We start from the raw sequence: 14,489 nt of genomic DNA on the forward strand, positions 1-14,489 counted from the left end.
AACAACATGCACTTTGAGAGTGCAGACAGCCCAATTTTCATCAATTAATATATTCTGTAGACATACCCTCATCCGCGCTCTTTTCCTGAAAGCTGATCCGTCCAGTTTTGGAGTTGATGTCAGCAGGCCAGGGAAGCTAGGGTCCATGTGAGCCAAGACATCCAGGGGGTTTAGCTCGCTCGTCTGCGGGAGCAAACTGCCGCCATTGCTTGCCGTGCTACCGAGGTCCTTTGTCCCTGAATTGCTCACACACTCCGGCAGATTCAATGGGGGTCTGGCGGCAGATTTCTTTGACTTTATCGTTGGAAATGCATCTGCTTTGAGTGTCGCAGGATATCCACACATTCTTGCCATCTCTGTCGTAGCATAGCTTTTCGTCGGTAAAACAAACATCCAATTTCTTGCCACTTTCGCATCTTTGGGCGACTGGTGCAACTTGAATCCGTCCCTGTTCGTGTTGTTACACCCTCCGACAACACACCGACGAGGCATGATGTCTCCAAGGTACGGAAAACAGTCGAAAAAACGGAAAAATAACAGAGCTGATTTGACTCGGTGTTTGAGAAAATGGCGGATTGCTTCCCGATGTGACGTCAGAGAGCGAATATTAGAAAGGCGTTTAATTCGCCAAAATTCACCCATTTAGAGTTCGGAAATCGGTTAAAAAAAGATATGGTCTTTTTTCTGCAACATCAAGGTATATATTGACGCTTACATAGGTCTGGTGATAATGTTCCCCTTTAATATGTCCGTGTGGAAACTCGTTCGGTGCACCTCCGAACCGAACCGAATCCCCCGTACCGAAACGGTTCAGTACAAATACACGTACCGTTACACCCTTATGTGTGTGTGAACATGTGAGGGTTCTCACCTGTGCTGATCAGCAGACCGAGCCATTTCACTGTTAATCTTGGCCGCCGCCTGCTTTTCTTCAAAGAGGTTTATAATCTGCCTATGTGCATCTGCGAATGATTATTGTCATTCTTTGTCCATTTATTAGAGCTGAATAAAGTCCACATCAAATACATCAGTGGGGCAATGTCAGCGTGCCCGGGGCCAATCAGCCGACATCTGTTAACTCTTTCAAAATGGCCTCATCCAGCGTGTCCGTGGGCGTTTGGGAGGGGGAAGGCGAGCGCGGGTGTAGAGAAAAAGCCTCTGTTGCTGATTAATGGCGGCCGTAGGAGAGGCGTTTCAGGCCAAGTCGCAGAGATGAAGGGGCGGAGGTTGGGAGGTAGGCGAGGCGGCGCTCGTTGTGCTGGGCACTGTAAACACAGCAAAGGGATGAGGCGGCGCTCCTCGGCTGAAATGCGGCGTGGAGGCGAGCATGTGGGAACGTTTTGCTCCCTGGCGCTCAGTCTGTCCGCCGATTGGTGAGTCAGTCGGTTAGGCCTCGTTTCCGACAAGCGGCACCCCTTGGTTCAGTCTGGTACTGAATCTTCCCACATTTGCTATTTCATTGGGTACTGGGATCGTACAGCGTTCTTGGTACCAAACTTTCCACCAAACAGCACAGTTAAGTTTGCATTATGGTGCTAAGGGTACCAAAATAACATGGCTGGTAAAAAGCAGTACAGTTCAGTACACATTTTTGGGCCATTGTAATTTTTTTTTTTTTTTTGGTCCTGTCCATTTTCTCAGGCAAATCATATCGTAGATGTTGATGCCCATATCGGCTGTTCAGATTTACTTTACAAAAGAGAAGTGTGGGATACTTCTCTTGTTGCCTTATTTGTATTTGACTTTATTAAATGTAATTATATTATCATTTGGTGCAGCCGGGCCGGAGCAGGAGGGGATAGAAAGAGGAAAAAAGGAAGACAGAGGGGGAAATTGTGGGGACAAGAGGAGGATTAGACAGAGAGACAAAAACAACAACAACAGCAAATACAGCAACAACAACAACAACAATAGAGCAACATCAGCAAATAGCATATGTAAACATATGATGGTAAAAGTGATAGCAAAGAAGCAGTTAGCGAAATAAATAATAATACAGAAATGACAATGAGCATTATTACACTACAAATGGAACAATACAAACACCAATACAAATAGCGCTATTGATAATGAACAATACCAATAATTTACCTCTATTATCAACAATACTGTTCAAATGCAACACTACATATACGTAACGATAACTAGAGGTACAAAAGAATGCAGAAAAATGGAGGGGAAAGAAAGAGAAGCAACCTATATTAACCTTGTAGATTGTTATAGTAAAAACAGGTTAAGCTTTGTCAGTGTGCCATGTGTTACCCAGTTTACCCGAGGGTAACAACGTTAATTTATGTTTGATGAAACGTGATTATGTGCATGAGCGTATGTATGTATATGTACTTGTATATGTACAGTATGTGTATATGTACGTTTGTACAGTGAATGTGCGTGTGAATGTACAAACTTTGAGTACGTAGGTATGTACTGTATTTGTGTATGTATGTGGGAGCGTAGGTACCTATGTATGTTGGACCATGGGCCATTGTCATTTTAAAGTGTCTGAATAACCCGCTATTCAGTACCTTTTTGTTCGGATCGGTATCATAAGCCCTTATTGGTGTGATGGTATATATTGGACAATGTAATATTTTCCTAACGGTTATTGTGAGCAAATTTATCACAGTTATCATTTTTTACCACGGTATTGTTGAATGTGCTTAAAAAGTAGTAGGTTTTTACCAAGTTTTATATTTTTATACAAAAAAATAAATAGACACACAATATACATTGTTGGCAAAATAAACATTAAATGTTCTGGATTTGTAAAAATAAATAAATAAAGGTATATTTAAAGTTTACATACACTTGTGAAGGACATCATTTCATGACTGTCATGAGTTTCTAATAATTTCTACAACTCTTATGTTTTTGTGATAGAGTGATTGGAGCACATACTTGTTGGTCACAAAAAAACATTCATGAAGTTTGGTTCTTTTATGAATTTATTATGGGTCTACTGAAAATGTGACCAAATCTGCTGGGTCAAAAGTATACATACAGCAACATACATTATCAATTTTGGTGATGTGAGAAAAGTCACAATCAAATCAAATTAGCTTCACGGCATGGCCTCTTAACTTCATGTGAGTGATTATGATTGACGACACCTGTGGACTTCTCTCAGCCTATTTAAATAGGGCTCATGTGATGCAGTCACTAGACTCGGTTACAAACGCGACAATGGGAAAGTCAAAAGAACTCGGCACAGATCTGAAAAAACAAATCATTGACTTGAACAAGTCAGGAAAGTCACTTGGAGCCATTTCAAAGCAGCTTAAGGTCCCGAGAGCAACTGTGCAGACAATTGTTCGTAAGTATAAAGTGCGTGGCACAGTTTTTTCACTGCCACGATCAGGAACAAAACGCAAGCGATCACCTGCTGCTGAGAGAAAATTGGTCAGGATGATCAAGAGTCAACCGAGAACCACCAAAAAGCAGGTCTGCAATGAATTGGAAGCTGCTGGAACACAGGTGTCAGTATCCACAGTCATGCGTGTTTTGCATCGCCATGGACTGAGAGGCTACCATGCAAGAAGGAAGCCCTTGCTCCAGAAGCGACACCTTAAGGCTCGTCTAAAGTTTCCTGCTGATCACATGGACAAAGATAAGACCTTCTGGAGGAAGGTTTTGTGGTTAGATGAAACAAAAATGTAGCTGTTTGGCCACAATATTCAGCAATATGTTTGGAGGAGAAAAGGTGAGGCTTTTAATCCCAGGAGCACAATTCCTACCGTCAATCATGGTGGTGGTAGCATTATGATCTGGGCCTGTTTTGCTGCCAATGAAACTGGTGCTTTACAGAGAGAAAATGGGACAATGGAAAAGGAGGATTACCTCCAAATTCTTTCAGGACAAGCTAAAATCATCAGCACGGAGTTTGGGTCTTGGGCACAGTTTCAAGAGGACAATGACCCCAAACATACGTCAAAAGTGGAATGGCTAAATCAGGCTAGAATTAAGGTTTTAGAATGGCCTTACCAAAGTCCTGACTTAAACGTGTGGACAATGCTGAAGAAACAAGTCCATGTCAGAAAACCAACACATTTAGCTGAACTGCGCCAATTTTGTCAAGAGGAGTGGTCAAAAATTCAACCAGAAGTTTGCCAGAAGCTTGTGGATGGCTACCAAAAGCGCCTTATTGCAGTGAAACTTGCCAAGGGACATGTAAGCAAATATTAACATTGCTGTATGTATACTTTTGACCCAGCAGATTTGCTCACATTTTCAGTAGACCCATAATAAATTCATAAAAGAACCAAACTTCATGAATGTTTTTTTTGTGACCAACAAGTATGTGCTCCAATCACTCTATCACAAAAAAATAAGAGTTGTAGAAATGATTGGAAACTCAAGACAGCCATGACATTATGTTCTTTACAAGTGTATGTAAACTTTTGACCACGACTGTATGTATGTATACATGTGTGTGTGTGTGTGTATGTATGTATATATATATATATATATATATATATATATTTATGTGTATGTATGTATATATATATATATATATATATATATACATATTTATATACACGTGTGTGTGTGTAGGTGTGTATGTATGTGTGTGGGGGCGTGTGTGTGTGTATATTGTTGCGTTTGGACCAGTTGTTCCTCCCAGGGAATTCAAGTTTCTGGTCGCTCCCAAGCTCTTTACGACACTTTAAGCTGAGTAGAAGAACCACCAGAGACAGAATAGGTATTTTGTAATATATTTGCAAAGCTTTGTAAATATAATGAGACCAGTCCAGCATAGAACATTCAATCGCGCAGCTAAGATGGTCTGATCTAAAATATGGAAACCTTCTATTCTATAAAGTCTCTCTCCCTCCCACCCTCGTTGTCTTGTCTTTCCAGCCCAAACACATGCCCATTGTCAGCCCATTCAGCTGGACACAAGAAGAGATAAGGAGAAGGAGTATCTCTCCTCCTTACATTCCATAGTCAAGGTTAGCACACAGTATTTGCAGACAACCAAAAGACCACAATTGGAAGAAAAACACTAGCTGTTTTGTAATATGATTATGAAAATAAAGAAGTAACACTTAAATACGGATATATGTAAATATCTGCCTCCGACAATATGTATAATTGTTTGTGTCGGACTGTCTGATTGTGGCGGTCCGCTCCCTGTATGATCAGTGTCAGAGCTTGGTTCGCATTGCCGGCAGTAAGTCGGACACGTTTCCGGTGAGGGTTGGACTCCGCCAAGGCTGCCCTTTGTCACCGATTCTGTTCATAACTTTTATGGACAGAATTTCTAGGCGCAGTCAAGGCGTTGAGGGGATCCGGTTTGGTGGCTGCAGGATTAGGTCTCTGCTTTTTGCAGATGATTTGGTCCTGATGGCTTCATCTGGCCAGGATCTTCAGCTCTCGCTGGATCGGTTCGCAGCCGAGTGTGAAGCGACTGGGATGAGAATCAGCACCTCCAAGTCCGAGTCCATGGTTCTCGCCCGGAAAAGGGTGGAGTGCCATCGCCGGGTTGGGGAGGAGATCTTGCCCCAAGTGGAGGAGTTCGAGTACCTCGGAGTCTTGTTCGCGAGTGAGGGAAGAGTGGATCGTGAGATCGACAGGCGGATCGGTGCGGCGTCTTCAGTAATGCGGACGCTGTATCGATCCGTTGTGGTGAAGAAGGAGCTGAGCCGGAAGGCAAAGCTCTCAATTTACCGGTCGATCTACGTTCCCATCCTCACCTATGGTCATGAGCTTTGGGTTATGACCGAAAGGACAAGATCACGGGTACAAGCGGCCGAAATGAGTTTCCTCCGCCGGGTGGCGGGGCTCTCCCTTAGAGATAGGGTGAGAAGCTCTGTCATCCGGGGGGAGCTCAAAGTAAAGCCGCTGCTCCTCCGCATCGAGAGGAGCCAGATGAGGTGGTTCGGGCATCTGGTCAGGATGCCACCCGAGCGCCTCCCTAAGGAGGTGTTTAGGGCATGTCCGACCGGTAGGAGGCCACGAGGAAGACCCAGGACACGTTGGGAAGACTATGTCTCCCGGCTGGCCTGGGAACGCCTCGGGATCCCCCGGGAGGAGCTGGACGAAGTGGCTGGGGAGAGGGACCCCCCGCGACCCAACCTCGGATAAGCAGAAGAAGATGGATGGATGGATGGATGGATGTTTGTGCATCAAAGAATCCAGCTTTTTTCACCTCTACTTACAATCTAAGAAAAAATCTAAAACATTGCTGCATTTTGTTGTTTAACGGAAAAAAAAACCTTTGTAGTCTCAAATCTTATGAAGACAAATGCTGACATTTTTTAGCAGACTTTTTAGTGAACCAGGATTTGATCATTTTTTTTGGACACTTTTTGTTGCTTGTTCCCAGGTTCTTCTGTTGTTGTTAGTGTGGCCTCCTTCTTAGTGTGGCGGTACAGCTCGGTTGGTAGAGTGGCCGTGCCAGCAGCTTGAGGGTTCCAGGTTCGATCCCCACTTCCGCCATCCTATTCACTGCCGTTCTGTCCTTGGGCAAGACGCTTTACCCACCTGCTCCCAGTGCCACCTGCACTGGTTTAAAATGTAACTTAGATATTGGGTTTCACTGTGTAAAGCGCTTTGAGTCACTAGAGAAAAGCGCTATATAAATATAATTCACTTGTTTGTTGGCCTTAATGGGAGCCCAGGCTGATCCAAACCATGTTTAATTGAACTGCTCATGTCAAGCCAGTCTCTTTCATGCCGTATTTGTCCTCCTTGCCTCAAGCAGGAACATCGGAGTTTTATTAGAATATTTTTTTTAAAAACCCCATCAAAATAATAACAACGATGTTGCATCATGAAGGGTTCATCTCGTTCTTAGCCTACAACACGGGGCTGCTCTTTTTTTCCCCCCTAAGCATGAATGCAATGCTGTGTTTTCAGTTGGCAAGCACTCTTAGCTATCACCATGCAGATACCTGGAGAAATGTGTGTGTGTGTGTGTGTGTGTGTGTGTGTGTGTGTGTGTGTGTGTGTGTGTGTGTGTGTGTGTGTGTGTGTGTGTGTGTGTGTGTGTGTGTGTGTTCTGCTGAGGCAGCAGGTTGTCTGGTGGGGGTCGAGAAGATCTTGTGCGCCTGGCAAAGCGGACCATTAACCCACCGCCCTGAGGTGTGACCCGGGCCAAATCCAATATTGGCTCCAGCATCAAGGCCCAGGTGCCACTCAGGGTTCAAAGCCAAGAGATCATCAACGCTCCTTTCGCCCTCCTCATCAAATAATAACAGAGCCAATGTAAATTCCTCCAGACTCCTACTATCTTACTCGTGCTCACGTTGGTTCAGAAGCAAGGAGAGAAAACTTGATGGTAAAAATAATCAGGCACAAAACCCAAAACCAGTGAAGTTGGCATGATAAGTTGTGTAATTCGTAAATAAAAACAATGATTTGAAAATCCTTTTCAACTTATATTCAATTGAATAGACTGCAAAGACAAGATATTTCATGTTCCAACTGAGAAATAATGCAAATAATCATTAACTTTGAATTTAATGGCAGCAACACATTGCAAAAGAGTTGGCACAGGGGTATTTGTACCACTGTGTTACATGGCCTTTCCTTTTAACAACACTCAGTAAATGTTTGGGAATTTCAGGTGGAATTCTTTCCCATTCTTGCTTGATGTACAGCTTAAGTTGTTCAACAGTCCGGGGTCTCTGTTGTGGTATTTTATGCTTCATAATAAGCCACACATTTTCAATGGTAGACAGGTCTGGACTACAGGCAGGCCGGTCTAGTACCCGCACTCTTTTACTATGAAGCCAATCCAATCCAATCCACTTTATTTATATAGCACTTTTAAACAACAAAATGTTTCCAACAAAAATTAATACATATAAAACCAATATAAAAACAATATAAAATAAATATGATTAAAAACAAATTTAAAGGGTAAAACCAATTAAAACAGTAAATAGAAATCAAAATTTTAAAAACACAGAGGACAACACAACTCACGTAGTGTTAAAAGCCAGAGAATAAAAGTGGGTCTTAAGACGAGACTTAAAACACTCCACTGTGGGAGCAGTTCGAACACGCTGTTCTAATAAGCAGGGGCATCCATGAAAAAAACGTTGCTTGGATGGCAACATATGTTGCTCCAAAACCTGTATGTACTTTTCAGCTTTAATGGTGCCTTCACAGATGTGTAAGTTACCCATGTCTTGGGCACTAATACACCCCCATACCATCACAGATGCTTGCTTTTCAACGTTGCGCCTTTTCGTTCTTTTCCTCTTTGTTCCGGAGGACACGACGTCCACAGTTTTTCCAAAAACAATTTGAAATGTGGACTCCTCAGACCACAGAACACTTTTCCACTTTGCATCAGTCCATCTTAGATGAGCTGGGGCCCAGCGAAGCCGGCGGCGTTTCTGGGTGTTGTTGATAAATGGCTTTGGCTTTGCATAGTAGAGTTTTAACTTGCACTTACATATGTAGCGACCGATATCAACCGATACCGATATCAACCGATATATGCAGTCGTGGAATTAACACATTATTATGCCTAATTTGGACAACCAGGTATGGTGAAGATAAGGTCTTTTTTTTTTTTTTAATTAATAAACTAAGATTAATAAATTAAAAACATTTTCTTGAATAAAAAAGAAAGTAAAACAATATAAAAACAGTTACATAGAAAATAGTAATTGATGAAAATTAGTAAAATTAACTGTTAAAGGTTAGTACTATTAGTGGACCAGCAGCACGCACAATCATGTGTGCTTACGGACTGTATCCCTTGCAGACTGTATTGATATATATTGATATATAATGTAGGAACCAGAATATTAATAACAGAAAGAAACAACCCTTTTGTGTGAATGAGTGTAAATGGGGGAGGGAGTTTTTTTGGGTTGGTGCACTATCTTGTGTTTTTTATGTTGATTTAATTTAAACAAACAAAAAAAGAACAAAAAAACGAGACCGATAATTAAAAAAAAACGATACCGATAATTTCCGATATTACATTTTGACGCATTTATCGGCCGATAGTATGGGCAGGCCGATATTATCGGACACCCCTAGTTTAAACGTAACTTAGATATTGGGTTTTCACTATGTAAAGCGCTTTACCTACTCAGCGGCCTAGTGGTTAGAGTGTCCGCCCTGAGATCGGTAGGTTGTGAGTTCAAACCCCGGCCGAGTCATACCAAAGACTATAAAAATGGGACCCATTACCTCCCTGCTTGGCACTCAGCATCAAGGGTCGGAATTGGGGGTTAAATCACCAAAAATGATTCCCGGGCGCGGCCACCGCTGCTGCCCACTGCTCCCCTCACCTCCCAGGGGGTGATCAAGGGTGATGGGTCAAATGCAGAGAATAATTTCGCCACACCTAGTGTGTGTGTGACAATCATTGGTACTTTAACTTTTTAACTTTGAGTCACTAGAGAAAAGCGCTATATAAATATAATTCACTTCACTTACTATTATCATTTTAGAACATACCTTTTTTTGTTTTTTTTAATAATAAGATATAAAAGTGCGGTTTTGTGCACAATTTGCAGTGTTTTGTTGATATGTTTTGAAGTGAGCTTAAGCCTGTTGTTTACCATGTTGTGTAAGCTCCAGCTAAACTAAAACAATTTCAATGCTTTATGCTCCAGCACCACCCGCGACCCCAAAAAAGACAAGCGGTAGAAAATGGATGGATGGATGGATGGATGGATGGATGGATGGATGGATGGATAATAATTCCATAGGAATGAAAGCAAATGACAATTTTGAGGAGAAAAAAACATGAAACTTGACTCTTTTATGGACTTCGGAGTTCCGTGTTGGTGTGTCGTGTTGTGGACTCCCCCCCCCGCCCTCCATCCTCCCCCCTTCCTCTTACGTGTTCCTGTTCCTGCGCTGGAAAACAAGTCAAACGTCTAAAGAGATGTATCGAAGTATTCCGGCGCGTTGCGTTACGACGGATATGTCGTGTGACATGACGCCCGGGAGCGTCCGTCACAGATAAAATGACAGATGCTGTTTGTTTGCCTCCTGGTTCTTCGTGATTTGGATTTGGTATCTTTTTTTTTTCTTTTTTTTTACTTCCTTCATTTTACCCGCCGTGACCCGTGTTTTTTTCCACGGCAATCAAGGCCAGTACTTGCTCGTCTGCACCATCTTGCTGCTGCTCGAGCGAGGACCGGAACAAACTCTCCCTGGTTTTCCGGTGAGTTTCCGTCCAAGCGCTGACCTTTCCGTCTGCGTTTGCATCACTTGAGGCTCCTCCCGTCGCCGCAGGGAGTACACTCTCCCCCTCGTCCAGCTCCGCCCGCTCACCGTGGCGACATGCCCCCCCGTGGTTAGTCCTTGTCCGTCTGTCCAGGTGGACGCATGGCTTTGATTGGCGGACGCCGTCACCAGGCGTCCTTAAGATTGGTGGTAATTGGCGCGTGCCGGGGGCGGGCTCGTCTTTCACACATGGTCAGCTGTGATTGACCTCATTAGATCCGAGAGACGGCTTCAGTCGGGGCCGCCATCAAGCAATACGTTTTTCTAATTGTCCATAAATGATTGATTATTTGAACACCATTACGTCGGTCCTGTTGTCTTAAGGCAAGGCCCAATGGCCCCCGGGATGATATTTGGTTAGTCCCACTTTTTTGTAACCGTTTTGAAAACAAACGATAAATGTAAGCATTATCCTGTTATACCTCACATTCTATATTGTTTTTTAGAAAAAGGTTGTCATAAACGTTACTTAATTCATAAAAAAATATAATAAAACAAAAGAACTAATTATCGGGATGATGTTTGATTAGTATTAGAACCGGCCCACAGGCCACAGCCGTCTGCTGCTGTTTTGCACGCACCAATACTCCATCGGTGTTGGCGCTAGGAATTTTCAAAATGGGGTCCCAGGAACCCCATCAAGTCATAAAAATGGGGTCCCACAGTAAAATTTTGGGGTCCCACTTTTTTGTAACCGTTTTGAAAACAAACGATAAATGTAAGCATTATCCTGTTATACCTCACATTCTATATTGTTTTTTAGAAAAAGGTTGTCATAAACGTTACTTAATTCATAAAAAAATATAATAAAACAAAAGAACTCATTATCTATGTCCCCCGGGATGATGTTTGATTAGTATTAGAACCGGCCCACAGGCCACAGCCGTCTGCTGCTGTTTTGCACGCACCAATACTCCATCGGTGTTGGCGCTAGGAATTTTCAAAATGGGGTCCCAGGAACCCCATCAAGTCATAAAAATGGGGTCCCACAGTAAAATTTTGGGGTCCCACTTTTTTGTAACCGTTTTGAAAACAAATGATAAATGTATGCATTATCCTGTTATACCTCACATTCTATATTGTGTTTTGGAAAAAGGTTGGCGCTTGGAATTTTCAAAATAGGGTCTATGTTGGTATTCTTATTGATATTGATACTGTTGTTGATATTATTCATTTTTGTTTGACTACTTTGGGATTGTTTTGTGTCATGTTTGTGTGTCCTCTCAATTGCTCTGTTGATTGCTATTCTGGTTCGGGTTTGGTTTTGGAATTGGAATTGTATTATTATGTTATTTTTGTGTATTATTTTGTGTTTTTGTTTTGTTTTTTTGGTCATAAAAAAATACAATCATGTGTGCTTACGGACTGTATCCCTTGCAGACTGTATTGATATATATTGATATATAATGTAGGAACCACAATATTAATAACAGAAAGAAACAACCCTTCTGTGTGAATGAGTGTAAATGGGGGAGGGAGGTTTTTTGGGTTGGTGCACTAATTGTAAGTGTATCTTGTGTTTTTTATGTTGATTTAATAAAAAAAACAAAACTTTTTTTTATTTAAAAAAAATAATAAATTATTTCTTGTGCGGCCCAGTACCAATCGATGGCCCGGTGGTTGGGGACCACTGCTCTATACGACTATTAGCTCTCTACTGTTTTTGTAGTTATTTGCTGCAAAACCCTGGATAAAGATCTTCTATTTCACAGGATTGATTTGCTGTTTTTAAGGACCGTCTTAAAAAAAGAAATCCTTGTCAAAGATCCTCTATATCAGTGGTCCCCAACCTTTTTTTAACTGCGGACCGGTCAACGCTTGAAAATTTGTCCCACGGACCGGAGGGGGTATGATATTTTTTGTTGTTGTTTTTTTTGTTTTTTGTCATAATAAAATACAATCATGTGTACTTACGGACTGTATCCCTGCAGACTGTATTGATATATATTGATATATAATGTAGGAACCACAATATTAATAACAGAAAGAAACAACCCTTTTGTGTGAATGAGTGTAAATGGGGGAGGGAGGTTTTTTTGGGTTGGTGCACTAATTGTAAGTGCATCTTGTGTTTTTTATGTTGACTTAATAAAAATAAAAATAAAAATTAATTAATTTTTTATTTTTTTTTAATTTCTAGGTTGATTTAATTAAAAAATAAAAAATAAAAATAAAAATAATTAATTTCTTGTGCGGCCCGGTACCAATCGATCCACGGACCGGTACCGGGCCGCGGCCTGGTGGTTGGGGACCACTGCTCTATACGACTCAAAGATCCTCAATATGATCTGCAGTTTATTTGTAGGAATCGGCTGCAAAAAGGCTAGTCAAAGATCCTCTATGTTTATCTTCAAAGCCTTAGAACCAGTTGAGACATTTTGTATATTAAAAACGTTTGTTTGTTATCCTCAGGTTTCGGCGGGCTCCCCGGCGGGCTCCTCGACCACGCCCGCCTCCTCGTCGCGCCAGTACGCCCGGCAGCGCATCACACGCGTCAACCTCAGGGACATCATCTTCTTCATGGAGCAGGAGAGAGAGACCGCCCACTCGCTGCTCCTCTACCGCGCCCTCCTCAAGTAGCGTCCTCGTCCTCGTCCTCGTCCTCCAGCCAGGTGCCTTCAGATCAGGTGTCAGCTCTGCGTTTGCAGCCGGTGACTTCCTGTCTAGATTTTCTGAAGAGAAAAGGTTGTTGATGTCTTAGCTTCATTGAGGGGCCGCCATCTTTTTTTCTTTTTTAAACGCTTCACGTTTCCTCTTCTCGCCCCAAAGCGTCTCTGACATCACGACCATATAAGGACGTCCTGTTGCTATTTACTCACCTTGTCTTCATCAAGGAAAAGCCTCTTCCTGGTGTAAATAATCCTTACAATCACCTTAAACACAAGAAGGAAGAATAGCGCCTCCTTTTTTTTTTGGACAACCGTCGTCATAGCAACCGCAACACTGAAAAGAAAACTGTCAAATCACCAAAATGAAGTGGCCTAAAGCCACAAGAAAAAAGAAAAAAATAATGTATTCACTTGTTCAAACAAGTGAAAAATGTCTTATTTTACCTCCCTTTAAAAGTATGACTTCATTCCTGAAAATTAGGATAATTATTTCCTTGTAAAAATACAACTTTAATTTGTGAGATCAATACTTTTATCTGTGAAAAGAGCATAAATTATTAAAAAAAATATACGATTTTAATTATTTATTTTGTTTTTAAATACAACTTTAAAAGTCATTTTTTCCCCGACTAACTTCAAAAAATATAGTCAGAACTTTTTTTCAAAAAATGTATATTTACAATTATTTATTTGTGCACTATTACGCCTGAGACGAGCACGCATATGTCCATCCATCCATCCATTTTCTACCGCTTGTCCCTTTTGGGGTCGCTGGCACGCATATGTCTTTCTTTTTCTTTATGCATTCTAAATCGTAAACAAACACTAGCAAAAGTCAGCTAACAATAGAGGAAATGGCATTCACTCTATTCTCCCTATTAAAGGCTCTAAAAACATCCTACGTTTGAAAGTATATATTAGGGGTTTTCGAATTAATCGCAATTCTTATTTGTACTTCAAAAATCAATTATATGTATATATATATATATATATATATATATATATAAATATATATATATATATACATATTAGAGATTCGCGGTTTGCGGGCACAACCGCGGAGTCCGCGGATTATCCGCGGATCGGGCGGATGAAATTAAAAAAAATTAGATTTTATCCGCGGGTCGGGTCGGGCGGTTGAAATAAAAAAAAAATTTTTAAATAGATTCAGGCGGGTGGCAGTTAAACAAATTGGGAAATATATATACATAGTTAAATGTTGTTACCCACATACGAAAAACGAGCAGGCACCTGCAGCATATGCCACAACAGAAGAAGAAAAAAAGAAAAGAGATGGACACTTTTACGGAGCGGAGAAGGGACGCCTCGCCGGGGTCCGGCACCGAGGCCCCTTCCCCCGAGAGGGCCCCACCGGGAGCCGTAGCTGAGGCGATCCGCGAGAAGGGCCCGACGCACGTCCAGGGTCACCACCGCACCGACACCCCGCCTCGTCCGCCTTCGCCGCGGCCGGCGTCACGCGCAGCAGGTAAGCAGCTTACCTGCCCGCCACCCCCGTGGCCGGGGGCTCGTAACAGGGGTCACTCCGCGCGCTCCGCCCGCGCAGCTTACCTGCCCGCCACCCCTGTTGCTGGGGGCGCGTAACAGGGGTCACTCCGCGCGCAGTGCGCTCACGAAAGGGGTGGGGCTCACCCTGGTTGATATAGACAGCAGGACGTTGGC

At 42.3% G+C, this 14,489-nt stretch overlaps 1 protein-coding gene across 1 annotated transcript in view; it reads left to right on the forward strand.

Annotated features, from left to right (window-relative positions):
• The window catches only part of LOC133608919 (transcription initiation factor TFIID subunit 4-like), a 328,756-nt gene extending 314,982 nt beyond the window's left edge, over nucleotides 1-13,774 (forward strand). Inside the window, exon 15 of the mRNA XM_061964571.2 lies at nucleotides 12,613-13,774. Coding sequence (XP_061820555.2) covers nucleotides 12,613-12,780 — 168 coding nt within the window. The 3' untranslated portion in view covers nucleotides 12,781-13,774. The remainder of the gene's footprint in view (nucleotides 1-12,612) is intronic.
• The last annotated feature ends 715 nt before the right edge of the window (nucleotides 13,775-14,489 follow it).

This window comes from Nerophis lumbriciformis, linkage group LG06, assembly GCF_033978685.3.
Source record: "Nerophis lumbriciformis linkage group LG06, RoL_Nlum_v2.1, whole genome shotgun sequence".
Lineage (NCBI taxonomy): Eukaryota > Metazoa > Chordata > Actinopteri > Syngnathiformes > Syngnathidae > Nerophis > Nerophis lumbriciformis.